Here is a 27,680-nt window from a genome sequence, read left to right as displayed (position 1 = left end):
AAAAACGGCCGATTTGCCGGATTTTGCCGCGATTTTAAAAAACGGGAAAAAACGGGAAAAACCCGGGGGAAAAAATGGCGTGGGGTCCCCCCTCCAAAGCATAACCAGCCTCGGGCTCTTCGAGCTGGTCCTGGTTCCAAAAATGCGGGGGAAAAATTGGGCAGGGATCCCCCGTATTTTTAAAACCAGCACCGGGCTCTGCGCCTGGTGCTGGTGCAAAAAATACGGGGGACAAAAAGAGTAGGGGTCCCCCGTATTTTTTACACCAGCATCGGGCTCCACTAGCTGGACAGATAATGCCACAGCCGGGGGTCACTTTTATGCAGTGCCCTGCGGCCGTGGCATTAAATATCCAACTAGTCACACCTGGCCGGGGTACCCTGGGGGAGTGGGGACCCCTTCAATCAAGGGGTCCCCCCCCCCAGCCACCCAAGGGCCAGGGGTGAAGCCCGAGGCTGTCCCCCCCATCCAATGGCTGCGGATGGGAGGCTGATAGCCTAGAGTAAAATGACAAGAATATTGTTTTTTCCAGAAGAACTACAAGTCCCAGCAAGCCTCCCCCGCAAGCTGGTACTTGGAGAACCACAAGTACCAGCATGCGGGAGAAAAACGGGCCCGCTGGTACCTGTAGTTCTACTGGAAAAAAAATACCCAAATAAAAACAGGACACAGACACCGTGACAGTAAAACTTTATTTCATACTGCCGACACACACATACTTACCTATGTTCACACGCCGACATCGGTCCTCTTCTCCATGTAGAATCCACGGATACCTGAAAAGAAAAGATCAAGGGGGGTAATTCCAAGTTGATCGCAGCAGGATTTTTGATAGCAGTTGGGCAAAACCATGTGCACTGCAGGGGAGGCCGATATAACATTTGCAGAGAGAGTTAGATTTGGGTGGGTTATTTTGTTTCTGTGCAGGGTAAATACTGGCTGCTTTATTTTTACACTGCAAATTAGATTGCAGATTAAACACACCACACCCAAATCTAACTCTCTCTACACATGTTATATCTGCCTCCCCTGCAATGCACATGGTTTTGCCCAACTGCTATCAAAAATCCTGCTGCGATCAACTTGGAATTACCCCCAATATACTCACCTCAGCCAGGGTCCAGAGATAAATCCACGTACTTGGCAAAAAAAGAAAACGGACACACGGACCATGCCGAACTGAAAGGGGTCCCATGCTGACACGAGACCCCTTACCCCGAATGCCGGGACACCACGTGACTCCTGTCACTGAAGTCCCTTCAGCCAATCAGGAAGCGCTACTTCCGTGGCGCTCACCTGATTGGCTGTGCGCTGTCCGAGCTGTCAGACAGCGCATCGCACAGCTCCGTCCATTATATTCAATGGTGGGAACTTTGCGGCTAGCGGTGAGGTCACCCGCAGGTCAGCGGCTGACCGCAGGTAACCCCCGCAGACGGCAAAGTTCCCACCATTGTAAGTAATGGAGAAAGCTGTGCGATGCGCTGTCACAGCACAGACAGCGCACAGCCAATCAGGTGAGCGCCACGGAAGTAGCGCTTCCTGATTGGCTGAAGGGACTTCAGTGACAAGAGTCACGTGGTGTCCCGGCATTCGGGGTAAGGGGTCTCATGTGTCAGCATGGGACCCCTTTCAGTCCGGTGGTCCGTGTGTCCGTTTTCTTTTTTTGCCAAGTACGTGGATTTATCTCTGGACCCTGGCTGAGGTGAGTATATTGATCTTTTCTTTTCAGGCATCCGTGGATTCTACATGGAGAAGAGGACCGATGTCGGCGTGTGAACATAGGTAAGTATGTGTGTGTCGGCAGTGTGTAATAAAGTTTTACTGTCACGGTGTCTGTGTCCTGTTTTTATTTGGGTATTTTTTTTCCAGTAGTACTACAGGTACCAGCGGGCCCGTTTTTCTCCCGCATGCTGGTACTTGTGGTTCTCCAAGTACCAGCTTGCGGGGGAGGCTTGCTGGGACTTGTAGTACTACTGGAAAAAACAATATTCTTGTCATTTTACTCAAGGCTATCAGCCTCCCATCCGCAGCCCTTGGATGGGGGGGGGACAGCCTCGGGCTTCACCCCTGGCCCTTGGGTGGCTGGGGGGGGGGGGACCCCTTGATTGAAGGGGTCCCCACTCCCCCAGGGTACCCCGGCCAGGGGTGACTAGTTGGATATTTAATGCCACGGCCGCAGGGCACTGTATAAAAGTGACCCCCGGCTGTGGCATTATCTGTCCAGCTAGTGGAGCCCGATGCTGGTGTGAAAAATACGGGGGACCCCTGCTCGTTTTGTCCCCCGTATTTTTTGCACCAGCACCAGGCGCAGAGCCCGGTGCTGGTTTTAAAAATACGGGGGATCCCTGCCCAATTTTTCCCCGCATTTTTAGAACCAGGACCAGCTCGAAGAGCCCGAGGCTGGTTATGCTTTGGAGGGGGGACCCCACGCCATTTTTTTTTATTATTTTACCGTTCCAGCACTAAAAAAAAAAAAAAAAAATTATAATAATAATAATATTTAAAAAAATATATAAATAATACTTGTGCCTCCAAAAAAAAAAAAAAGTACCTAATCCCTTCTAATATAAATAGATATGCTATTCCCCAAAAAAAAAACACCAAAAAAAAAACATGTTTAAATTTTTTTTTATTGTTTTCACCCTCCAAAGTGTGGCGGATTGAAAATGACGAATTTACTGTCTAAAAGCACTGCTGTCGAATTTCCAAACTTGAATTGAATATGCTATTGTCGAATTGCAGCACTTGTATCATTGCAGAAAAGTCGAATTTGCAAAAAGTCGAATTTCAAAAAGTCGAATTTTGAAAGTCCGTTTTTTTGACGGAAAGCACTGAATTGCATTGACGATTTTTTGTTTTTTGCCAAAATGACCCGAAATTCGACAATTTCGGGAATTCGACCGCAATTGCATATACCCCTTAGATTCAGTATTTAACAGGTGTAATGCTTCTATTAACATTTAATTATCAGTACTTTAACATATACAAAGCTGTAATATAGTGACAAATGGGACAAAAAACAGGTACTGTTGTCTTTTTTTTTTCAGAAGCATCAATTAAGCAGATAAAAGTAGGTGACTGGATCATGGAAGAAGTACAAACAGGGATAAACAACTTTTTTTTTTTTTTTCTCAATCCTATTCTTACTTTCATACATTACTATGATGAGGGAGGGAAAAAAAAGAGTAATTACACTAGTAATCCCTACTTTTTTTAATTGTGGAAAAACTGAAAATGTCTTTGCACATAAGTGGAGTTCTTAGTATATATGATAGATACTCTGTAATTTGCCACAGGCTAATTGATCTCCTGGGGCTATCCTATTAGCCTCCCGAATGCAGCCTGCCAGCAGTTCGTATTGTGAATTATTTTTTTTCGGGACCTCAGCAGGCTCCGGAAAATCTAGCCTTTTTTTGCGATGCCAGCCGTGTTAACACATAGGTCTGTGAACTTATCACGGATTCTACTTTCTAACGTACGAAAACCAAAAATGTAACGGGCGCAAAAAATTGTCTGAAAAAGCTTGAGGCTACTCTTTTTTGGATCCTTTACACTTCCAGGGCTAATTGAATTCCCCCCCCCCCCGCCATGTATTTCACAGATCAAATAACTTACATTACTACTGGCTTTGTAAATCATTAATCTTACATTTATGGTAGACATAATTCACAATGTCCCATTATGAAAAACAACAGTAAAGCAAAGTGCATTGTTGTAAATAACACGGTACATTATTGAGAATAAAACAAATTAAAAATTGTTCAAAAATCTAGAAATCAACATTTCCGTATTTAGATAAACATTATAACATTACATTGAAACTGGTATTTTCCAACAAGTGACAAGAATTCTCTAGAATGGCATTCAGTTTTGCAACCACCACATTAATAATAAATACTGTATCCTAGGGGGATCTGCATAAAACCAAGCAACAGCACAGCATGAGCCTAGAAACTAAATCTATACAGTTGGAATATAGAAATAATAACTTTCATTTTCCATCAGTGCATCCATCATCTTAGTAAAATAGTGCTGGAGTCTAGATTCACAATAATAAATGGAATTCTTGTGACATGAACACATGAAACTGACAGATAATATGCCAGCTTCATACATTACTCATATAGATCATATTTAAATATGACTACTTGTGCAGGTAAGCAATTAAGGGGCAGCTGTGGCGGAGCTATTCAATTACTGTCACTAATTTAGTGCATTAAGTGTAATCTCTGGCTTACCGCACGGGGCAACTCCATAGCTTCGGGCACTTAACCCTGAAGCTATGGGTTAACGCGAGTTAGCTGTAGGCTTACCGCACATGAAAACTGACCAGTAACTGAATAGCTCCGTGCGCTGGAAAAATAAGAATTTACTTACCGATAATTCTATTTCTCGGAGTCCGTAGTGGATGCTGGGGTTCCTGAAAGGACCATGGGGAATAGCGGCTCCGCAGGAGACAGGGCACAAAAAGTAAAGCTTTAGGATCAGGTGGTGTGCACTGGCTCCTCCCCCTATGACCCTCCTCCAAGCCTCAGTTAGGATACTGTGCCCGGACGAGCGTACACAATAAGGAAGGATTTATGAATCCCGAGTAAGACCCATACCAGCCACACCAATCACACTGTACAACCTGTGATCTGAACCCAGTTAACAGTATGATAACAGCGGAGCCTCTGAAAGATGGCTCACAACAATAATAACCCGATTTTTGTAACTATGTACAAGTATTGCAGATAATCCGCACTTGGGATGGGCGCCCAGCATCCACTACGGACTCCGAGAAATAGAATTATCGGTAAGTAAATTCTTATTTTCTCTATCGTCCTAGTGGATGCTGGGGTTCCTGAAAGGACCATGGGGATTATACCAAAGCTCCCAAACGGGCGGGAGAGTGCGAATGACTCTGCAGCACCGAATGAGAGAACTCCAGGTCCTCCTTAGCCAGGTTATCAAATTTGTAGGATTTTACAAACGTGTTTGCCCCTGACTAAATAGCCGCTCGGCAAAGTTGTAAAGCCGAGACCCCTCGGGCAGCCGCCCAAGATGAGCCCACCTTCCTTGTGGAATGGGCATTTACATATTTTGGCTGTGGCAGGCCTGCCACAGAATGTGCAAGCTGAATTGTATTACACATCCAACTAGCAAAAGTCTGCTTAGAAGCCAGAGCACCCAGTTTGTTGGGTGCATACAGGATAACAGCAAGTCAGTTTTCCTGACTCCAGCCGTCCTGGAACCTATATTTTCAGGGCCCTGACCACATCTAGCAACTTGGAGTCCTCCAAGTCCCTAGTAGGCGCAAGACACCACAATAAGCTGGTTCAGGTGAAACACTGACACCACCTTAGGGAGAGAACTGGGGACGAGTCCGCAGCTCTGCCCTGTCCGAATGGACAAACAGATATGGGCTTTTTTGAGAAAAAAACCACCAATTTGACACTCGCCTGGTCCAGGCCAGGTCCAAGAGCATGTTCACTTTTCATGTGAGATGCTTCAAATCCACAGATTTGACTGGTTTTAAACCAATGTGTTTTGAGGAATCCCAGAACTACGTTGAGATCCCACAGTGCCACTGGAGGCACAAAAGGGGGTTGTATATGCAATACTCCCTTGACAAACTTCTGGACTTCAGGAACTGAAGCCAATTCTTTCTGGAAGAAAAATCGACAGGGCCGAAATTTGAACCTTAATGGACCCCAATTTGAGGCCCATAGACACTCCTGTTTGCAGGAAATGCAGGAATCGACCGAGTTGAAATTTCTTCGTGGGGCCTTCCTGGCCTCACACCACGCAACATATTTTCGCCACATGTGGTGATAATGTTGTGCGGTCACCTCCTTTCTGGCTTTGACCAGGGTAGGAATGACCTCTTCCTGAATGCCTTTTCCCTTAGGATCCGGCGTTCCACCGCCATGCCGTCAAACGCAGCTGCGGTAAGTCTTGGAACAGACATGGTACTTGCTGAAAAAGTCCCTTCTTAGCGGCAGAGGCCATAAGTCCTCTGTGAGCATCTCTTGAAGTTCCGGGTACCAAGTCCTTCTTGGCCAATCCGGAGCCATGAGTATAGTTCTTACTCCTCTACGTCTTATAATTCTCAGTACCTTAGGTATGAAAAGCAGAGGATGGAACACATACACCGACTGGTACAATCACGGTGTTACCAGAACGTCCACAGCTATTGCCTGAGGGTCTCTTAACCTGGCGCAATACCTGTCCCGTTTTTTGTTCAGACGGGACGCCATCATGTCCACCTTTGGTAATTCCCAACGGTTTACAATCATGTGGAAAACTTCCTCATGAAGTTCCCACTCTGCCGGGTGGAGGTCGTGCCTACTGAGGAAGTCTGCTTCCCAGTTTCCATTCCCGGAATGAAACACTGCTGACAGTGCTATCACATGATTTTCCGCCCAGCGAAAAGTCCTTGCAGTTTTTGCCACTGCCCTCCTGCTTCTTGTGCCGCCCTGTCTATTTACGTGGGCGACTGCCGTGATGTTTTATCCCACTGGATCAATACCGGCTGACCTTGAAGCAGAGGTCTTGCTAAGCTTAGAGCATTATAAATTTACCCTTAGCTATATTTATGTGGAGAAAAGTCTCCAGACTTGATCACACTCCCTGGAAATTTTTTCCTTGTGTGACTGCTCCCCAGCCTCTCGGGCTGGCCTCCGTGGTCACCAACATCCAAAACTGAATGCCGAATCTGCGGCCCTCTAGAAGATGAGCACTCTGTAACCACCACAGGAGAGACACCCTTGTCCTTGGATATAGGGTTATCCGCTGATGCATCTGAAGATGCGATCCGGACCATTTGTCCAGCAGATCCCACTGAAAAGTTCTTGCATGAAATCTGCCGACTGGAATTGCTTCGAAGGAAGTCACCATTTTTTTTTTTACCATGGCCCTTGTTTTAACCCTGTTTCTGTAGTGCAGTGCAGGGGAGAGCCTGGGAGCCTTCCCTCCAGCCTTTCTGTGAGGGAAAATGGCGCTGTGTGCGGAGGAGATAGGCCCCGCCCCTTTTTCGGCGGCCTCGTCTCCCGCTCTTAACGGATTCTGGCAGGGGTTAAATATCTCCATATAGCCCCCGGAGGCTATATGTGAGGTATTTTTAGCCAAAAACAGGTTTTCATTGCCTCCCAGGGCGCCCCCCTTCCAGCGCCCTGCACCCTCAGTGACTGCCGTGTGAAGTGTGCTGAGAGGAAATGGCGCACAGCTGCAGTGCTGTGCGCTACCTTAAGAAGACTGAGGAGTCTTCATGCCGCCGATTCTGGGCCTTCTTCTTGTTTCAGCATCTGCAAGGGGGCCGGCGGCGAGGCTCCGGTGACCATCCAGGCTGTACCTGTGATCGTCCCTCTGGAGCTAATGTCCAGTAGCCAAAGAAGCCAATCCATCCTGCACGCAGGTGAGTTCACTTCTTCTCCCCTAAGTCCCTCGTTGCAGTGATCCTGTTGCCAGCAGGACTCACTGTAAAATAAAAAACCTAAGCTAAACTTTTCTAAGCAGCTCTTTAGGAGAGCCACCTAGATTGCACCCTTCTCGGCCGGGCACAAAAATCTAACTGGGGCTTGGAGGAGGGTCATAGGGGGAGGAGCCAGTGCACACCACCTGATCCTAAAGCTTTACTTTTTGTGCCCTGTCTCCTGCGGAGCCGCTATTCCCCATGGTCCTTTCAGGAACCCCAGCATCCACTAGGACGATAGAGAAAACGGAATGGTCCTTTGGCAAAGGGGCATAGCCACACCACAGTACCACCAATTCAAATTATACTGCACAGTAGTGTAACTTATTCACATTACACCACACAGTAGTGATGCTCTTACAAATAACACCCACACAGCAATGCTCCTTACACATTACGCCCACACAGTAGTAGTGCCCTTACAACTTACACCCACACAGCAATGCTCCTTACATATTACACCCACACAGTAGTAGTGCCCTTACACATTATGCCCACACAGCACATATAGCACTACAGAATCAGTGTTCCTTAACTTAGATGCTGGCTTGCCTGAATCCTGGCCCTCCAGTCCTGCTGCCCGCCCAAACACTGCAGCTCCTTGGCGCATGGCACTATGGGAATGGGTTAGGAGAGACGTTATGATGTCTCTCCTAGTCCCACATGACATTGCAGGAGACGGGACAGAGCTCACGGAAAAAGGAGCCAGATGCAACCGCTACATACATTAGACCGGGCAGTGGTACAGCTGGCAGCTGCTCATAGTACATAGGTGATTGCTGGTGGACATGACCGGGTCTCTGCCCACAGGGCATATACACTGTGCGCTGATCACCGTCCACACCATCCTAGTTACGGCTCTGGCTCTGAATTCTACTACAGAACAACGGGGGTAATTCCAAGTTGATTGCAGCAGGAATTTTGTTAGCAGTTGGGCAAAACCATGTACACTGCAAGGGAGGCAGATGTAACATGTGCAGAGAGAGTTAGATTTGGGAGATGTGTATTCAAACGGAAATCTAAATTGCTGTGTAAAAATAAAGCAGCCAGTATTTACCCTGCACAGAAACAAAATAACCCACTCAAATCTAACTCTCTCTGCAAATGTTATATCTTCCCACCCTGCAGTGCATATGATTTTGCCCAACTGCTAACAAATTTGCTGCTGCGATCAACTCAGAATTACCCCCAACGTGTTACCCCCAACGTGAGCTCATTCTGTAGTATATTCACCTGGTCACCACACATTTATCCTAACATCATAACGTACACACTTCAGTATGGTAAAATTTACTAATGTCTCAAATTAAAATTATTTCCTATTGTATACAGTATATGATGATGACAACCATAATTAATATAACTGCACTCAATTTAGGTGCTGAGTAAAAAAGAAAACATGCACTGTTTGCACTTATTGTATACAAAAGCAGCATAAATAACTGGATTAATGGGGCATTCATTTACCAAATGGGATGTTTCTTTTTCTGCTGCAATGCAAAGCAATTAAATCACCAGTGAGTTTATGATTACTTAACTCATATGAGAAGAAAGGCTTTTTATTGTATACAACTGTAATATTATGACTTATCAGAATGTTTAAAGGTTCTATATTACTTCTGTGCACAAAAATGGTGCATAACAAGAAAACTGTAACATCAATATAGTCATTCTTAAGCACTTGGGGGCATATTTACTAAAGTGCAGGTTCATAGAAGTGGATATGTTGCCCATAGCAACCAATCAGATTATACTTATCATTTATCTAGCACCTACTGCAGAGATATTAGCTAGAATTTGATTAGTTGCTATCGGCAACATCTCCACTTCCATAAACCAGCATTTTAGTAAATATATCCACTGGTTTCCAGCTGTAATAAACCTCACATGGTGCCAATAAAGCTTAAGTACATAGGGTGTTTATACCCCTCTATGGACAATCCACATTCACCCCTTGACAAAGTGCTTTACAGCATGAAACTCGCTTTTGAGAATGCCTAGCTTTAAGTACCGTCATGCCACTTCCAGTTCCCGTCAGTGTGCCACTACCGGTCTACGTAGGAGCGGGCAATGGGAGCAATGGCACGAAGAGACCGCAAAGAGCACTGACAGCATTTGGGAACCTGCCACAGAACTTTCAATATTTAATCCACAGAAACACACTGGCCTGATTCAGAGGCGGTATGCTGCTGCCCATGCCCATCACTTTTCCCCATCTTTCTAATACTGTCTGAGTCAATGACAGCAGCATCTTTGTGTGCACACTCAGAGTAACGCATGCCCTCAATTACATGACCATCGGCACTGTGTGTGCCTCTGAATCAGTGCACTGTGGCAGATCACTTCTTTCTTATCCAAAACACACTTTATTTCTAACAGAGCATAAACAATCAAATGTGCTTCATTTATCATTTTCATTATATGTGTTTTTAGATATGATCAAGTCATATTTTAAGATATGGTGTAGGAAAGAGGGGTTTGTATTCCTGGAACACTGGGCGGACTTCTCCGTCAGGCGCCATCTTTTTTGTTGCGATGGATTGCACCTGAATGAGGAGGTAGCAGCAGTGCTGCTAACCCAAAGGATAGTTAGAAGGTTGGAGGAGATTTTAAACTAGGTGTCTGGGGGGAGGGTTTAGCTAGAAGCTATGGGTCAAGTAGTGAGAATAGTAAGGATGGAGGTAGTGAGCTGAATGAGGGTGGAGAAGGGTGGAGGGAAAGAGCAGCCGACAAGGGTATTACCAAAACGCAAATTAACTTTGAATATGGATCGCCAACAATGCATACAGAAAAGTATGTTCCTAGAATAAGAGGGAATACTAATCTTAATTGTATGTATGTTAATGCTAGAAACCTTGCAGGGAAAAAGGGGGAACTAGAAGTCCTTCCAGCAAACAATGATATTATATGTATTACTGAAACTTTGTGGGACGAACCTCATAATTGGACTGTTAATCTGGAGGTTTATACGTTGTTCAGGGGAGATAGATTAAATAAAAGGGGTGGAGGGATATGTTTCTATGTAAAGCCTTTTTTAAAACCTGATAAAAAGGAAGACATTTGCGATGGGACGGGAAATATTGTGGGGCTTTATGGGTATCAATTGCATATAGACCGGTAACAGATTTTAACTATCTAAAGATTAATTGGACAAATGACTCATGTAAAACTACTAGGGGTAATAAGTTTTTAAACACACTAAATGATCACTACTTACTTCAACTAATTGAAACTGAATCAACTAATCAAAATGGAAAAGCTAATAGCAAAAGAAAGTAATTTGCCCCCAAAAAATTTTTAAATACATCAACAGCAACAGATTAAAGAAGGAGTATAGGCTTCCGAAAAATCAAGTTGAGCGTCCTAATCAAAACCGACATTGACATAGTGGAAAAATTAAACAGGTTTTGCTCATCTGTATTCACAAGAGAGAACAAGATACGTGATTTACGCATAACCTCAGCAATGATAATGTCCCACTGCTAAATGCTTATTTAAGTGAGGAAGTAGTCTGTGACCAATTAAAAAAATATTAAGATTAATAAATCATCTGGTCCCGACGGAATTCACTCAAGGGTTCTCATGGAGCTGCACTCTGAATTAGCAAGACTTCTATATTTGATTTTCATTGACTCACTTACTGTACATCAGGCATGGTACTGAAAGACTGGCGTATAGCAGAAGTATTTAAAAAGGGAAGTAAATCTGAACCGGGTGATTGTAGACCAGTAAGTCTTACATCTATAGTGGGGAAAGTACTGGAGGGTATTTTAAAGGTATAGTATATGGGAGTTCCTTGAAGCCAATGAGGTTATTAATAGGAACCAACAAGGATTTGTGAAGGATAGAGCATGTCAAACTAACATAATAGGCTTTTATGAAACAGTAAGTGCGAACCTAGATCAGGGTAAAGAGATGGATGAAATCTTTTTAGATTTTGCTAAAGCTTTCAATACAGTACCTCACATGAGACTTATCTATAAATTAAGAGAACTTGGGCTAGGGAGCACAATATGCACTTGGGTTAGAAATTGGTTGGATAAAAGGGAGCAGCGAATGGTGGTAAATGGAACTTTTTAGAAATGGACTGACGTACTAAGTGGTGTGCCACAAGGGTCTGTACTTGGACCACTACTGTTAAACATTTTCATAAATGATCTAGAGGTAGGTCGAGAGAGCATGGAGTAATTTTTTGCAGACAATACTAAACTGTGTAAGGTTATAAATTTGCAGGGAGATGCAGAGTCTCTTCAGAACGACTTATTTAAACTGGAAGCATGGGCAGCAAAATGGAGAATGAGGTTCAATATAGATAAATGTAAGGTAATGCACTTTGATAGCAAGAACATACATACTACCTACACAATAAATGGGGAAAACTAGGGGATTCTGTATTGGAAAAAGATCTAGGTGTTCACATAGATAACCTTAGCAGTAGTAGCCAAATTAGGAATGCAGCAAAAAAAGGCAAACAAGGTATTAGCATGCATAAAGCGGGGAATTGATGCAAGGGATGAGAGTGTTATACTCCCATTATATAAATCACTAGCGAGGCCACATCTCGGATACTGTGCACAATTATGGGCACCATACTATAAAAAGGATATCCTGGAACTAGAAAATGTTCAGAGACGGACAACCAAATTGATTAAGGGGATGGAGATGCTAGAATACAAGGAAAGGTATGCACTGGAGAAAAGGAGATTAACAGGGAATATGATTAACATTTACAAATATATAAGGGAACAATACACAAAGGTAGCCGGGGATTTGTTTTCGGTAAGATCAACACAAAGAACACACGGACACCCGCTTAGGTTAAAGGAGAGGAGTTTTCGCACCCTAAGACAGAAAGGTTTCTTCACAGTAAGGCCAATACATATTTGGAATTCCCTGCCTATGTTACTATATACACACCATATATTTTCATACCTGGCACTCTCCTGGTTGATATTTGAATCTGTTCAGAGATTGCCTGGTATATTTAACATGGTACCACAGGAATCAGGAGAAGTTCATTTCTTGTGGGAGTGGAACTGTACAAATGATATTACCTTTATAACCCATGCAAGATTGTCAACCCTGCATGATCCCTTTATTAACTGTCAATGTGAAGCAGTCAATAGGGTTATTTAGCAAGTGAATTTTATGGAACATTGGTCCCATTCACTGTGTTCTGGTGACAGGTACAATTACAGATGTGTCCTATCTTACCACAATACGCCACAAAGCGGCAGATGCCTGACGCGAGTTAGCTAATAGATCCTGTGCAAGTCCACTAGCGTATCTTTTTTTTTCTTCCCGAAAATGCATCTTAATCACAACGCAATATGGCAAGGGCTCACAAGGAGACTGCTGATTAATTTGATACTGTATGCCACACTTGTATATCTGTGTGCGACTGAGTCTCTGTATGAAGCACAATGGAACTCTCCAAAGTGTCATATATCAAATTAATCAACAGAGTCTATTCGTACATCATAGTCAAATAGCATTTTCAGCAAAAAGACGCTAGCAGAGTCTCACGGAATGTGGTGTGCCAAAAAAGGCTGTTTGGTGCGACTGCAGCAAAGACGTATGAGGACACATCGGTATTTTCATCTTATAACTGCCCTACTAAGGGGGGAATTCAATTGATTGTGTTAAAATCCAACACAATTGACCCGTGTGGCAATTAGCCCGTTTTCGTGTGAAAACATATGGATCTGGGATAAGTTCCTGGATCCATGTGTTTTCACAATCGCGGCCAGGAAACAGGTCAGTTAACGTGGATTAATTTTCTCCGACCTCTGGTAGGTGAAAAAAAAATCCACGATACTGCTGGCGGTTGAGGCTAACTGAATTAGCCCCCGGGAGATTAATTAGCCACAGTTAAGTGAATTCCCACCTAATGTAACCTATGGCATATTCTATGTATTTGTCTGCAAGTGGCACGCAGTCTGCCACTAGCCTCTCGCCTAAAAGCTCTTATGTCAGTATTAGTGTAGTAAATTAATAAAAAAAAACACACACAGGTGATCGGGTGCAAACGGTTAAAAAAAAATTCTTAATTCAGAACTCCACATAGATAGTGCCTAACAAGCAGCTCCCAAATGCTAATATAGAAATTAACATGTATAATATAAAATTTCAGAGTAATGCAATTACTCAATTTAGAGAGCGTTAATAAAAAAATGTATTACACATACATAATAAGTCAACAATATGACACAAATAATATCCAGAGGTTTAAATTATAAGGCTAATCCTCATATTTTCGCTGTATCAAAATACTGAGCTCCAATTCCTTCATGGGTGAATTGACCTTATGTAAAGGTTCTTTATCTGAGCAGTCAGCTAGTTATAGAACAGTTTATCAGCCTGCGGTATGCTACTACCTCACGCACATATGTAGCAGTCTCACCAGTTGTAATTAGCCATCAGGGGTATATGAGGATTAGCCCTATAATTTAAACATCTGGACAGTAAGATCTGTTACCCACTCATTTCCCCAGTCCAGGCGAGCTGTGATGTGCCGCTTAACATCCTTCATACGATCATGAGTCAGATGCCCCACTAGCACTTGTCTGCGCAGATCAAGGATCTCATTCATTATGTGACCCAGACGATGAAAGAGATCACCTTCATTTTTCTACAGAGTAAAAAGAATACATGGATTAGCAAGTGTCAGGCCTGTCAGCTTTGTTCACAATTAACTGAGGTGTCAAGTGTAAGCGTCTTATTGCAGGACTTGCATGTTTAATCAATCAATCATGAGGAAAACATGGCTGTTAAACTCTGTCATCTTTAGAAAATGTATTGCTATTCAGATCAATATTATAGAAAGCAGTCTATACTGTTTAATGGACTTAATTCAGCATTACACAATACATCAGAAAAAATAGGATTTTGATACCTACCTGTAAATCCTTTTCTCTTAGTCCGTAGAGGATGCTGGGGACTCCAAAAAGGACCATGGGGTATAGACGGGATCCGCAGGAGACATGGGCACTTTAAGACTTTAATGGGCGTGAACTGGCTCCTCCCTCTATGCCCCTCCTCCAGACCTCAGTTATAGGAACTGTACCCAGAGGAGACGGACATTTCGAGGAAAATGATTTTGTTAAACTAAGGACGAGATACATACCAGCTCACACCACAACACACCGTACAACATGGTATACAACTAAAACCAGTTAACAGCGTGAACCAAAGAGATCAGCAACAGGCTTACCTTTAGCAGAACACAACCTTTCTGCAACATAAGCAATAACTATTTACAAATACTGCAGATAGAGTCCGCACTGGGACGGGCACCCAGCATCCTCTACGGGCTAAGAGAAAAGGATTTACTGGTAGGTATTAAAATCCTATTTTCTCCTTCGTCCTAGAGGATGCTGGGGACTCAAAAAAGACCATGGGGTTTATACCAAAGCTCCAGACCGGGCGGGAGAGTGTGGATGACTCTGCAGCACCGATTGAGCAAACATGAGGTCCTCATCAGCCAGGGTATCAAACTTATAGAATTTAGCAAAAGTGTTTGAACCCGACCAAGTAGCCGCTCGGCAAAGCTGTAATGCCGAGACGCCTCGGGCAGCCGCCCAAGATGAGCCCACCTTCCTAGTGGAATGGGCTTTCACCGATTTCGGTAACGGTAATCCAGTCGTAGAATGAGCCTAATGAATCGGATTACAGATCCAGCGTGCAATAGTCTGCTTAGAAGCAGGAGCGCCAACATTGTTGGCCGCATACAGGACAAACAGCCCCTCTGTTTTCCTAACACGAGCCGTTCTGGCTACATAAATTTTCAAAGCTCTGACCACATCAAGAGACTTGGAATCCGCCAAGGCTTCAGTAGCCACAGGCACCACAATAGGTTGGTTCATGTGAAACGACGAAACCTCCTTAGGCAGAAATTGTTGACGAGTTCTCAATTCCGCTCTATCCACATGGAAAATCAGATAGGGGCTTTTGTAAGACAAAGCCGCCAATTCGGACACCCGCCTTGCCGATGCCAAGGCCAATAGCATGACTACTTTCCAAGTGAGTAATTTCAACTCAACCTTTTGTAAAGGTTCAAACCAATGTGACGTAAGGAACTGTAACACCACGTTAAGGTCCCACGGTGCCACTGGGGGCACAAAGGGAAGTTGAATGTGCAGCACACCCTTCACAAAAGTCTGTACTTCTGGAAGTGAGGCCAATTCCCTTTGAAAGAAAATTGATAAGGCCGGAACCTGCACTTTAATGGAGCCTAACTTCAGGCCCGCATCCACACCTGCTTGCAAAAAGTGGAGAAAACGACCCAGCTGAAATTCTTCCGTAGGAGCCTTCTTGGATTCGCACTAAGACACATATTTTCTCCAAATACGGTGATAATGCTTCGCCGTTACCTCCTTTCTAGCTTTAAGTAGAGTGGGGATGACTTCCCCGGGAATACCCTTTTTAGCTAGGATTTGGCATTCAGCCACCATGCTGTCAAACGCAACCGCGATAAGTCCTGGAACACGCACGGCCCCTGCTGTAACAGGTCCTCTCTTAGAGGAAGAGGCCAGGGATCTCCTGTGAGTAAATCCTGAAGATCCGGATACCAGGCCCTCCGTGGCCAATCTGGAACAAAGAGTATCGCCTGAATCCTTGTTCTTCTTATGATCCTTATCACCTTTGGGATAAGTGGAAGTGGAGGGAACACATAGACCGACTGAAACACCCACGGTGTAACCAGTGCGTCCACTGCTATTGCTTGAGGGTCCCTCGACCTGGAACAATATGTCTGAAGCTTCTTGTTGAGGCGAGACGCCATCATGTCTATTTGAGGAAGTCCCCAACGACTTGTCACTTCTGCAAAGACCTCTTGATGAAGACTCCACTCTCCTGGATGGAGACCGTGTCTGCTGAGGAAGTCTGCTTCCCAGTTGTCCACTCCTGGAATGAAGACCGTTGACAGAGCGCTTGCATGTTTTTCCTCCCAGCGAAGAATCTTGGTGGTCTCCGCCATCGCCGCTCTGCTCTTTGTTACGCCCTGGCGGTTTACGTGCACCACGGCTGTAATGTTGTCCGACTGAATCAGGACGGGCAGGTCACGAAGAAGACGTTCTGCTTGCCGAAGGCTGTTGTAGATGGCCCTTAACTCCAGCACGTTTATGTGCGAACAAGCTTTCTGGCTTGACCATTTTCCCTGGAAATTTTGTCCCTGTTTGACTGGTCCCCAACCTCGGAGACTTGCGTCCGTGGTCACTAGAACCCAATCCTGGATCCCGAACCTGCGACCCTCTAGAAGGTGAGAACTTTGGAGCCACCACAGGAGAGAAACCCTGGCCCTGGGTGACAGGCTTATCTTCCCGTGCATGTGCAGATGGGACCCGGACCACTTGTCCAGCAGGTCCAACTGAAAAGTTCTTGCATGGAATCTGCCAAACGGAATGGCCTCATAGGCCGCCACCATTTTCCCCAGTACTCGAGTGCAGTGATGAATCGACACTCTTGGCGGTTTCAGAAGTTCCTTGACTATGTTCTGGAGTTCCTGAGCCTTTTCCAAATGGAGAAAGATCCTCTGCAGTTCCTTGTCCAGAAACATGCCCAAAAACGACAGCCGAGTTGTTGGAATCAACTGCGACTTTGGTAAATTTAGGAGCCAGCCATGTTGTTGCAGCACCTTCAGGGAGAGCGCAACGCTTTTTAGTAACTGCTCCCTTGATCTCGCCTTTATCAGGAGATCGTCCAAGTATGGGATAATTGTGACCCCTCACTTGCGCAGGAGCACCATCAGTTCCGCCATAACTTTGGTGAAAATCCTTGGAGCCGTGGAAAGACCAAACAGCAACGTCTGAAATTGGTAGTGACAATCCTGAACAGCGAACCTCAGGAACGCCTGATGAGGAGGATATATGGGGACATATAGGTATGCACCCTTTATGTCGACTGACACCATAAAATCCCCCCTCCCCCCCTCCAGACTGGAGATCACAGCTCGGAGAGATTCCATCTTGAATTTTAATAATTTTAAATACAGGTTGAGGTATTTTAAGTTCAGAATCGGTCTGACCGAGCCATCCGGCTTCGGGACCACGAACAGGGTTGGATAAATCCCTTTCCCGTGTTGTAACGGGGGAACCGTGACAATTACTTACTGGTGACATAGCTTTTGTATCGCAGCACACACTACCTCTCTCTCTGGGTGAGAAACTGGTAAGGCCGATCTGAAAAATCGGTGTGGAGGCAGGTCTTGGAACTCCAGTTTGTATCCTTGGGTCACAATTTCCAGCACCCAAGGATCCAGGCCCGAGTGAACCCAGACTTACCGAAGAGCTGAAGACATGCCCCCACCAGTGCGGACTCCCGCAGAGGAGCCCCAGCGTCATGCGGTGGATTTGGTAGAAGCCGGGGAGGACTTCTGCTCCTGGGAGCTTGCCACAGCCGGCGATCTTTTTCCTCTTCCCTTACCTCTGGCCGCGAGGAAGGAAGATCCACGTCCTTTTCTGATTTTATGAGACCGAAAGGACTGCATCTGGTATTGAGGCGTTTTCTCTTTGCTGTGGAGGGACAAAAGGAAAAAAAGAAGACTTACCCGCGGTAGCTGTAGAAACCAGGTCCGCGAGGCCCTCACCAAATAAAACTTCACCTTTGAAGGGCAGGGCCTCCATAGCCTTTTTAGAGTCAGCATCACCATTCCACTGATGAGTCCACAACGCCCTCCTAGCTGAGACTGCCATGGCATTGGCCCTTGATCCCAAGAGACCAATATCTCTCGCCGCTTCCCTTAGATATATTGCTGCGTCCCTGATATGACCCAGCGTCAAAAGTACGTTATCCTTATCCAGGGTGTCTATGTCAGATGACAAGTTATCTGCCCACCTTTCAATAGCGCTACTCACCCATGCCGATGCCACAGCCGGCCTGAGCAGCGTACCCGTAGTAACAAAAATAGATTTTAAGGTAGTTTCCTGCTTACGATCCACAGGATCCTTTAGGGCCACCGTGTCAGGGAACGGTAGCGCCACCTTTTTGGACAAACGCGCCAGAGCTTTGTCCACCGTGGGTGAGGATTCCCACCATAACCTATCCTGCGAGGGAAAAGGATACGCCATAGCAATCCTCCTGGGAATCTGCAGTCTCTTGTCAGGGGATTCCCAAGCTTTTTCAAAAAGAGCGTTCAGTTCATGAGAGGGAGGAAACATTACCTCAGGTTTCTTTCCCTTAAACATACGGACCCTTGTGTCAGGGACAGTGATATGTAACACTTCTTTTATTGCCACAATCATGTACTGAATACTCTTGGCCACCTTAGGATGTAACTTGGCATCATCATAATCGACACTGGAGTCGGAATCCGTGTCGGTATCAGTGTTTGCTATCTGGGTAAATGAACGTTTCTGCGACCCTGAGGGGACCAGAGATTGTGACAAACCATCTCCCATGGATTTTCTCCATGCTTGGTTCTGAAACCCAGATTTGTCTAACCTCTTATGCAATAAAGCCACACTTGCATTTAATACATTCCACATATCTACCCAATCAGCAGTCGGCGGTGCCGACTGAGTCACTCCCACATTCTGTTCAGTCTCCACACCAGCCTCCTCCTGGGAAGAGCCTCCAACCTCAGACATGTCGACACACACGCACCGACACCCCCAAACACACTGAGCTATAGGGGACAGACCCACAGTAAGGTCCTTCAGAGAGACAGAAAAGGAGTTTGCCAGCTCACACCCAGCGCCTCACCGGTCTGAAGGAATTAAATAACGCCCCATACCTGTAAGCGCTTTTAATACCAAATAATCAACACCAAAATCCCCCCCCCCCCTTCATTTCGTGCACCCTGTTACTTGTGTACAGCAGTGAAGGGCCAGGAGCAGCGTCTCTGCAGCAAGCTGTGGAGAAAATGGCACTGGTTAGAGCTGAAGGAGGAAGCCCCGCCCCCTACCTGGCGCGCTTCGTTCCTGCTTTTATTTATACTGGCAGGGGTCTGTATACATTGCCTATGCAATGTATACCTTCATGCCAGTCTCAAATGAGGATACATTGCTGCCCAGGGCGCCCCCCTGCGCCCTGCACCCATATAGAACCGCTTGTGTGAGGGAGCAATGGCGCGCTGCGCGGTACCTCAGGAAGATCTGAAGTCTTCTGCCGCCTTTGAAGTCTTCTTGCTTCTACTACTCACCCGGCTTCTCTCTTCAGGCTCTGTGAGGGGGACGGCGACGCGGCTCCGGGAAAGAGCAGCTAGGCGCAACAAGTGATCAGACCCTCTGGAGCTAATGGTGTCCAGTAGCCTAAGAAGCAGAGCCTTTGAACTCACAGAAGTAGGTCTGCTTCCCTCCCCTCCGTCCCACGAAGTAGGGAGCCTGTTGCCAGCAGTGCTCCCTGAAAATAATAAACCTAACAATAATCTTTTTTAGAGAAACTCAGTAGAGCTCCCCTAGTGTGCACCCAGTCTACTCTGGGCACAGAATCTAACTGAGGTCTGGAGGAGGGGCATAGAGGGAGTAGCCAGTTCACGCCCATTAAAGTCTTAAAGTGCCCATGTCTCCTGCGGATCCCATCTATACCCCATGGTCCTTTTGGAGTCCCCAGCATCCTCTAGGACGAAGGAGAAAAATGCTGGGATACAAAAGGAAATCATTTGCAGAAAGAGCTTTATTTTTATTGATACAATTTCAATGTTAGATTCGGTATAGGATTGGGGCACTTTTAGATATTTTGAGGACCGAATCAGATACATCAGTGTTTCCCAACTCCAGTCCTCAGTGACACGTAACTGTGCATGTTTTACACATCTCGAAGTTGGTGAACAGGTGTACGTATTACTAGCTGACACATTTTAAAGATCCACAGGTGGTTCTAACATCAGTTGTGATACTGAGGAGATCTGTAAAACGTGCACTGTTAGGGGACCCTGATAACTTGGGAAAATAAGAATTTACTTACCGATAATTCTATTTCTCATAGTCCGTAGTGGATGCTGGGGACTCCGGAAGGACCATGGGGAATAGCGGCTCCGCAGGAGACTGGGCACAAAAGTAAAAGCTTTAGGACTACCTGGTGTGCACTGGCTCCTCCCCCTATGACCCTCCTCCAAGCCTCAGTTAGGATACTGTGCCCGGACGAGCGTACACAATAAGGAAGGATTTTGAATCCCGGGTAAGACTCATACCAGCCACACCAATCACACCGTACAACTTGTGATTTGAACCCAGTTAACAGCATGATAACAGAGGAGCCTCTGAAAAGATGGCTCACAACAATAATAACCCGATTTTTGTAACAATAACTATGTACAAGTATTGCAGACAATCCGCACTTGGGATGGGCGCCCAGCATCCACTACGGACTATGAGAAATAGAATTATCGGTAAGTAAATTCTTATTTTCTCTAACGTCCTAGTGGATGCTGGGGACTCCGAAAGGACCATGGGGATTATACCAAAGCTCCCAAACGGGCGGGAGAGTGCGGATGACTCTGCAGCACCGAATGAGAGAACTCCAGGTCCTCCTCAGCCAGGGTATCAAATTTGTAGAATTTTGCAAACGTATTTGCCCCTGACCAAGTAGCTGCTCGGCAAAGTTGTAAAGCCGAGACCCCTCGGGCAGCCGCCCAAGATGAGCCCACTTTCCGTGTGGAATGGGCTTTTACAGATTTTGGCTGTGGCAGGCCTGCCACAGAATGTGCAAGCTGAATTGTACTACAAATCCAACGAGCAATCGTCTGCTTAGAAGCAGGGGCACCCAGCTTGTTGGGTGCATACAGGATAAACAGCGAGTCAGATTTTCTGACTCCAGCCATCCTGGAAACATATATTTTCAGGGCCCTGACTACGTCCAGCAACTTGGAATCCTCCAAGTCCCTAGTAGCCGCAGGCACCACAATAGGCTGGTTTAAGTGAAATGCTGAAACCACCTTAGGGAGAAATTGAGGACGAGTCCTCAATTCTGCCCTGTCCGTATGAAAAATTAGGTAAGGGCTTTTATAGGATAAAGCCGCCAATTCTGAGACACGCCTGGCTGAAGCCAGGGCTAACAGCATTACCACTTTCCATGTGAGATATTTTAAATCCACAGTGGTGAGTGGTTCAAACCAATGTGATTTTAGGAATCCCAAAACTACATTGAGATCCCAAGGTGCCACTGGAGGCACAAAAGGAGGCTGTATATGCAGTACCCCCTTGACAAACGTATGAACTTCAGGAACTGAAGCTAGTTCTTTTTGGAAGAATATCGACAGGGCCGAAATTTGAACCTTAATGGACCCTAATTTGAGGCCCATAGACAGTCCTGTTTGCAGGAAATGCAGGAATTGACCCAGTTGAAATTCCTCTGTAGGGGCCTTCCTGGCCTCACACCACGCAACATATTTACGCCAAATACGGTGATAATGTTGCACAGTTACATCCTTCCTGGCTTTGATCAGGGTAGGGATAACTTCATCCGGAATGCCTTTTTCCTTCAGGATCCGGCGTTCAACCGCCATGCCGTCAAACGCAGCCGCGGTAAGTCTTGGAACAGACATGGTCCCTGCTGGAGCAGGTCCTTTCTTAGAGGTAGAGGCCACGGGTCTTCCGTGAGCATCTCTTGAATTTCCGGGTACCAAGTCCTTCTTGGCCAATCCGGAGCCACGAGTATAGTCTTTACACCTCTCCTTTTTATGATTCTCAGTACCTTGGGTATGAGAGGCAGAGGAGGGAACACATATACTGACTGGTACACCCACGGTGTTACCAGAGCATCCACAGCTATTGCCTGAGGGTCCCTTGACCTGGCGCAATATCTGTCCAGTTTTTTGTTGAGGCGGGACGCCATCATGTCCACCTTTGGTTTTTCCCAACGGTTCACAATCATGTGGAAGACTTCTGGGTGAAGTCCCCACTCCCCCGGGTGAAGATCGTGTCTGCTGAGGAAGTCTGCTTCCCAGTTGTCCACTCCCGGAATGAACACTGCTGACAGTGCTATCACATGATTTTCCGCCCAGCGAAGAATCCTTGCAACTTCCGTCATTGCCCTCCTGCTTCTTGTGCCGCCCTGTCTGTTTACGTGGGCGACTGCCGTGATGTTGTCCGACTGGATCAACACCGGCTGACCCTGAAGCAGAGGCCTTGCCTGACTTAGGGCATTGTAAATGGCCCTTAGTTCCAGGATATTTATGTGAAGTGACGTTTCCATGCTTGACCACAAGCCCTGGAAATTTTTTCCCTGTGTGACTGCTCCCCAGCCTCTCAGGCTGGCATCCGTGGTCACCAGGACCCAATCCTGAATGCCGAATCTGCGGCCCTCTAGGAGATGAGCACTCTGTAACCACCACAGGAGAGACACCCTTGTCCTTGGAGACAGGGTTATCCGCTGATGCATTTGAAGATGCGATCCGGACCATTTGTCCAGCAGATCCCACTGAAAAGTTCTTGCGTGGAATCTGCCGAATGGAATCGCTTCGTAAGAAGCCACCATCTTTCCCAGGACCCTTGTGCATTGATGCACTGACACTTGGCCTGGTCTTAGGAGGTTCCTGACTAGGTGGGATAACTCCCTGGCTTTCTCCTCCGGGAGAAACACTTTTTTCTGTACTGTGTCCAGAATCATCCCTAGGAACAGCAGACGTGTCGTCGGAATCAGCTGCGATTTTGGAATATTTAGAATCCATCCGTGCTGTCGTAGTACTACTTGAGATAGTGCTACTCCGACCTCTAACTGTTCTCTGGACCTTGCCCTTATCAGGAGATCGTCCAAGTAAGGGATAATTAAGACGCCTTTTCTTCGAAGAAGAATCATCATTTCGGCCATTACCTTGGTAAAGACCCGGGGTGCCGTGGACAATTCAAACGGCAGCGTCTGAAACTGATAGTGACAGTTCTGTACCACAAACCTGAGGTACCCTTGGTGAGAAGGGCAAATTGGGACATGGAGGTAAGCATCCTTGATGTCCAGAGACACCATATAGTCCCCTTCTTCCAGGTTCGCTATCACTGCTCTGAGTGACTCCATCTTGAACTTGAACCTTTTTATGTAAGTGTTCAAGGATTTCAGATTTAAAATGGGTCTCACCGAGCCGTCCGGCTTCGGTACCACAAACAGCGTGGAATAATACCCCTTTCCCTGTTGTAGGAGGGGTACCTTGATTTTCACCTGCTGGGAATACAGCTTGTGAATGGCTTCCAATAACGCCTCCCTGTCGGGGGGAGACGTTGGTAAAGCAGACTTCAGGAACCGGCGAGGGGGAGACGTCTGGAATTCCAATTTGTACCCCTGAGATACTACCTGCAGGATCCAGGGGTCCACTTGCGAGTGAGCCCACTGCGCGCTGAAATTCTTGAGACGGGCCCCCACCGTGCCTGAGTCCGCTTGTAAGGCCCCAGCGTCATGCTGAGGACTTGGCAGAAGCGGGGGAGGGCTTCTGTTCGTGGGAAGAGGCTGTCTGCTGCAGTCTTTTTCCCCTTCCTCTGCCCCGGGGCAGATATGAGTGGCCTTTTCCCCGCTTGCCCTTATGGGGACGAAAGGACTGAGCCTGAAAAGACGGTATCTTTTTCTGCTGAGAGGTGACCTGGGGTAAAAAGGTGGATTTCCCAGCCGTTGCCGTGGCCACCAGGTCCGATAGACCGACCCCAAATAACTCCTCCCCTTTATACGGCAATACTTCCATATGCCGTTTGGAATCCGCATCACCTGACCACTGTCGCGTCCATAACCCTCTTCTGGCAGAAATGGACATCGCACTTACTCTTGATGCCAGAGTGCAAATATCCCTCTGTGCATCTCGCATATATAGAAATGCATCCTTTAAATGCTCTATAGTCAATAATATATTGTCCCTGTCCAGGGTATCAATATTTTCAGTCAGGGAATCCGACCAAGCCACCCCAGCACTGCACATCCAGGCTGAGGCGATTGCTGGTCGCAGTATAATACCAGTATGTGTGTATATACTTTTTAGGATATTTTCCAGCTTCCTATCAGCTGGTTCCTTGAGGGCGGCCGTATCAGGAGACGGTAACGCCACTTGTTTTGATAAGCGTGTGAGCGCCTTATCTACCCTAGGGGGTGTTTCCCAACGTGCCCTAACCTCTGGCGGGAAAGGGTATAATGCCAATAATTTTTTAGAAATTAGCAGTTTTTTATCGGGGGAAACCCACGCTTCATCACACACCTCATTTAATTCATCTGATTCAGGAAAAACTACGGGTAGTTTTTTCACACCCCACATAATACCCTTTTTTGTGGTACTTGTAGTATCAGAAATGTTCAAAACCTCCTTCATTGCCGTGATCATGTAACGTGTGGCCCTACTGGAAAATACGTTTGTTTCCTCACCGTCGACATTGGAGTCAGTGTCCGTGTCAGTGTCTGTATCGACCTGAGGTAACGGGCGTTTTAGAGCCCCTGACGGTGTTTGAGACGCCTGTACAGGTATTAACTGATTTGCCGGCTGTCTCATGTCGTCAACAGTCTTTTGTAAAGTGCTGACACTATCACGTAATTCTTTCCATAAGACCATCCAGTCAGGTGTCAACTCCCTAGGGGGTGACATCACTAACACAGGCAATTGCTCCGCCTCCACACCATTTTCCTCCTCATACATGTCGACACAACGTACCGACACACAGCACACACACAGGGAATGCTCTGACAGAGGACAGGACCCCACTAGCCCTTTGGGGAGACAGAGGGAGAGTTTGCCAGCACACACCAGAGCGCTATATATATATATATATAGGGATAACCTTATATAAGTGTTTTTCCCTGATATAGCTGCAATATATATTTATCTGCCAAATTAGTGCCCCCCCTCTCTTGTTTTACCCTGTTTCTGTAGTTCAGGACTGCAGGGGAGAGTCAGGGAGCCTTCCTCCAACGGAGCTGTGAGGAAAAAATGGCGCCAGTGTGCTGAGGAGATAGGCTCCGCCCCCTTTTCGGCGGCCTTTCTCCCGCTTTTTTATGGAAAAATTGGCAGGGGTTAAATGCATCCATATAGCCCAGGAGCTATATGTGATGTATTTTTTGCCAAAAAAGGTGTTTTTATTGCGTCTCAGGGCGCCCCCCCCCCAGCGCCCTGCACCCTCAGTGACCGGAGTGTGAAGTGTGCTGAGAGCAATGGCGTACAGCTGCGGTGCTGTGCGCTACCTTATTGAAGACAGGACGTCTTCTGCCGCCGATTTTCCGGACCTCTTCAGTCTTCTGGCTCTGTAAGGGGGACGGCGGCGCGGCTCTGGGACCCATCCATGGCTGGGCCTGTGATCGTCCCTCTGGAGCTAATGTCCAGTAGCCTAAGAAGCCCAATCCACTCTGCACGCAGGTGAGTTCGCTTCTTCTCCCCTTAGTCCCTCGGTGCAGTGAGCCTGTTGCCAGCAGGTCTCACTGAAAATAAAAAACCTAAAACTAAACTTTTTTCTAAGCAGCTCAGGAGAGCCACCTAGACTGCACCCTTCTCGTTCGGGCACAAAAATCTAACTGAGGCTTGGAGGAGGGTCATAGGGGGAGGAGCCAGTGCACACCAGGTAGTCCTAAAGCTTTTACTTTTGTGCCCAGTCTCCTGCGGAGCCGCTATTCCCCATGGTCCTTTCGGAGTCCCCAGCATCCACTAGGACGTTAGAGAAACACTAATACCTCTTTTCCACTGAAGTCCCAGGTCTGACCCGAGATTTGAAACACAGTTCCGGAACAGTCCCATTTACCACTACGGCGCTGATCTGTGTTATACCCGAGTCAACTCTGTTCACACTGCACACATGTGCAGTGCCGGTGGCTTGGAGATGGCGTCATCTTCTTGTGCCGGGAGAGTGGCCCTCCCCATCCTATAAACGGGTCCTGGGTCAGACGACCGGGGTTACCTGTTTACACTGCAGCTCACCCGGGACCTTTCTGGGTAAAACCCTGTCTGGTACCTGGGAAGGTTCCCTGGGTGGACCCTTTACCACTGACCCATGCATAGGTAACTGTAATTTATTTTTGCTACAAAATCTTCAATTACAAAATTACAATAGTTGTGGTTTCAATCAATAGGTAAATTATACCTTTTACAGACTAACATGCTGCAGTTTCTGTTTACCATTTCAGTAAATAACTTAAGGCCAGTACACACTATGCAATATCGTTCACAATCTGAACGATGTTGTTCAGTCCTAAATTATATTGCATAATCTGCATGCAGTCTTGATGAGGAGATATTGTGTGGTTTTGAACTCCAGTGATGACTGTTTCTAGACATTGTTTGTAGTGTGTACACAAGATCCGATCTTATATGATATCGTATACAATAACATACGACATTGTATCGCATGGGATCGCATAATGTGTACATTGGATAACTCATACATATTTTCTTACTAGAATCAATAAATAGAAATACTATAGCTTAGCAAGAAAGTATACTATCAAGCAACTGATGGCAATATAATTGTCAGGCCTTGTACATAGAATCTGAAAAAAAAAACCAAGGCAAGTGAAACACAATTTAGCATGGCAATTTGTCCTCACTTTAACAGAGTATTCAATGTGTGTCATTAATGCGTCTGAAAGCTTCCCTGCAGCAAGTGTACTATGTTCTGAAATGAGCGTTCCTATGGAACAGCATTGTATCTTACCGAGTGTTAATGCTGCAGAGTGCTGCAGGCAACTATGAAATTGATGCCAAGCGAATGTTCGGCAGAAAGTGTGCTTACAGGTTCATTCACTTACGTCAAATTTCTGACTGTCAAAGTGCATTTATTAGGTTTTGTGAATGCACATTAAGAAACTGGTTACAGTTGGACACATGTCTTTCAGTAACACAAAGGGGAGTATTCAATTAGTGTCGGAATTTCCGACAGGGCAGAAAGACAACACTTTCTGCCGATAATTTGCGCTTTTAGACGGAATGTAGTTATGTAAACGGCGGACCGCTCGTCACAACACCTCCCCCTACATACCGCCCGCTGTGAATGCCGACTAGCAGGGACTATTCACACTCGTGGATGTCCACGACACCCATAGAGTGGGGGCACAGAACCTGTGGCGACCGCAGGTCGCCAACGAGCCTGCAGCAAGGCTAGCACAGCGAGCCCACAAGGTGTTCTTGTGCTCTCTCCCACGCTAGGATTCCGCTGCCAGGATACCTGCAGAGGTAAGTTGACTGGCGGTCATGCATACCCAACCCCTTTTCAGCACTTCAATATTCAATTGAAGTGCTGGTTTTCCGCCCTGTCGAAAATTCCAACATGTCGAAAAACACATGGATAAGAGGAATCTCTGCTCATACATGTGTGTTTTCGACCCCGCCACAGTCGAAACT

General features: G+C 46.2%; 1 protein-coding gene across 2 annotated transcripts in view; it reads right to left on the bottom strand.

Annotated features, from left to right (window-relative positions):
* DOCK4 (dedicator of cytokinesis 4) overlaps positions 1 to 27,680 on the bottom strand; it is an 803,151-nt gene that overhangs the window by 533,594 nt on the left and 241,877 nt on the right. For both annotated transcript variants that reach the window (XM_063927278.1, XM_063927279.1), the window contains exon 6: positions 13,936 to 14,084. In XM_063927278.1, coding sequence (XP_063783348.1) covers positions 13,936 to 14,084 — 149 coding nt within the window. The remainder of the gene's footprint in view (positions 1 to 13,935; positions 14,085 to 27,680) is intronic.

The sequence above is a fragment of the Pseudophryne corroboree genome, chromosome 6 (assembly GCF_028390025.1).
Source record: "Pseudophryne corroboree isolate aPseCor3 chromosome 6, aPseCor3.hap2, whole genome shotgun sequence".
Lineage (NCBI taxonomy): Eukaryota > Metazoa > Chordata > Amphibia > Anura > Myobatrachidae > Pseudophryne > Pseudophryne corroboree.
This window is presented reverse-complemented; position numbering and strand designations above follow the sequence as displayed.